Source organism: Emiliania huxleyi, assembly GCF_000372725.1.
Source record: "Emiliania huxleyi CCMP1516 unplaced genomic scaffold EMIHUscaffold_70, whole genome shotgun sequence".
Lineage (NCBI taxonomy): Eukaryota > Haptophyta > Isochrysidales > Noelaerhabdaceae > Emiliania > Emiliania huxleyi.
Window position 1 is genome coordinate 1 of NW_005196755.1, and position 2,254 is coordinate 2,254.

Sequence of the window (2,254 nt, forward strand, 5' to 3'; positions counted from 1 at the left end):
TTGGAGGTTGCTCCACCGACGCACACGCCTACTACGCGCCGTTCAACAACGAGGACGGGCCGAGCGGCTACGCGGTGCGCGTCTCGCTCTCCGACTTCTCCTCCTCGGGCGTCGAGTATCTCAACCTCGCCGACACGAACTCGAACCTGAAGGGATTCTGGGGCGGCTTCGTCACTGACGCACACGCCTACTACGTGCCGCACAACAACGGCGGGCGGAGCGGCTACGCGGCGCGCGTCTCGCTCTCCGACTTCTCCTCCTCGGGCGTCGAGTACCTCAACCTCGCCGACACGAGCTCGAACCTGAAGGGGTTCATTGGCGGCTTCGCCACCGACGCACACGCCTACTACGTGCCTCACTACAACGACGGCGGGCGGAGCGGCTACGCGGCGCGCGTCTCGCTCTCCGACTTCTCCTCCTCGGGCGTCGAGTACCTCAACCTCGCCGACACGAACTCGAACCTGAAGGGGTTCATTGAAGGCTTCGTCACTGACGCACACGCCTACTACGTGCCGCACCACAACGGCGCGCTCAACGGCTACGTGGCGCGCGTCTCGCTCTCCGACTTCTCCTCCTCGGGCGTCGAGTACTTCAACCTCGCCGAGACGAACTCCAACCTGAAGGGGTTCATTGGCGGTTTCGCCACCGACGCACACGCCTACTACGTGCCGTACAACAACGGCTCGCCCCACGGCTACGCGGTGCGCGTCTCGCTCTCCGACTTCTCCTCCTCGGGCGTCGAGTACCTCAACCTCGCCGACACGAACTCGAACCTGAATGGATTCTGGGGCGGCTTCGTCACTGACGCACACGCCTACTACGTGCCGCACAACAATGGCGGGCGGAGCGGCTACGCGGCGCGCGTCTCGCTCTCCGACTTCTCCTCCTCGGGCGTTGAGTACCTCAACCTCGCCGACACGAACTCCAACCTGAAGGGTTTCACGGGCGGCTTCGTCACTGCCGCACACGCCTACTACGTGCCGCACGCCAACGACGGCGGGCGCAGCGGCTACGCGGCGCGCGTCTCGCTCTCCATCTAAGGAACTCGGAGCCTCGAGCTCGTAGCAACGTAGCAGGCGAACGTAGTTCGTGCCAACCCCCCCTCACCCGCCCCGCATCACATTGGCATGTCTCTGGGTCGTCTCTGGGCTTCTGGGTCTTGTGGGGTGGGTGCATTCATTGCGATCTGCTAGGTCGGTCGGAATCCCCCAAAACAATTAAACTCCGTCTCGAGCGGAGAGGTTTCGGGATGCGCTCCGAACGACGGTGCCAACGACGGAATCGTCAAAATCTAAATCAGGCAATCAAGAGACCGGTAGCCACCAGCATGTCGGTGCGCTTTGCTCATGCTCCCGCGCCCCCCGCGCCCGAACTAAGCACGGGCCCGGCTCGCCCGCTTTTGGGGATCCACCCGGGACACCCCCGCCCCCCACCTGCCTCGCCTCACAGCCGACCTTCTGGTCGCACGCGGCTACGCCCGTCGTCGCGGCTACGCGGCTACGCCCTACGCGGCTACGCCCACGCGGCTACGCGGCGCGCGTCTCGCTCTTGATCTGAGGAACTCGGGGGGGTCGTCTGCCGCTTGTGTCCCTCCCCCCCGCCCCCATCTATTGGGAAGGCCTCTGCGCTCTGGGCCATCCTGGGTCTCTTTCGAGGGTCTCTTGTAGTGGGGGCATTGGGCGTGTTCTAGGCCCCTCTCTGCTGAGTAGTGAGTTCAAGAGGACAGGCCTCCAGGCTCCACGTTGGAAGCCGAGAGAGTAACCGGCGTGGAGCGTCGTTGGCGGCCGGGGTCTCGAGAGTCGAGTAAAGGTCGTACGAAAGCAGTACCAGTAGGCTAGTAGGACGCAACAAGCAGGACACGAGTCGCATACAAAAAGGTAAAGGAGAGCAGAGTCCCCCACTCGCGCGACTCGGAGATCGGCTCGATACGGCCCCGAGAGTTCTGGAGGAGGAGGATCACCGAAGCGGAGTGCTGGCGCGAGCGCCCGTACAGTAGCACACAAGTCGACGTGTAGGTGGCGGGTGCCTCCGGGTCGTGAAGCACCGCCGCGACCATCCGACTGGAGGCGCGCGCGGTCCACTCTGCCTCGGCGCGGCGCGCCCGCTCGAGGTCGGCGTCGTGCCTCCGCTGGCAGGCCCGGACGGTTTCCGCCTGCACGAGCGTGCTGTGACAGGCCCAGCCTCGGCGTAGCCCGTTGCAGCTGCACCGATAGGCGAGCGAGCCGCCGCCGTCGTACACGTGGTCGACATCAGC

The 2,254-nt window shown here is 65.0% G+C and overlaps 1 protein-coding gene across 1 annotated transcript; it reads left to right on the forward strand.

Annotated features, from left to right (window-relative positions):
* Window positions 1-53: 53 nt before the first annotated feature.
* EMIHUDRAFT_216514 (hypothetical protein) lies at window positions 54-1,040 on the forward strand (the record flags this gene model as incomplete). Its single annotated transcript, XM_005761563.1, has 1 exon — window positions 54-1,040. A coding segment is annotated over one exon (987 nt), but the record flags the coding sequence as incomplete, so codon positions are not given.
* Between the last annotated feature and the right edge of the window lie 1,214 nt (window positions 1,041-2,254).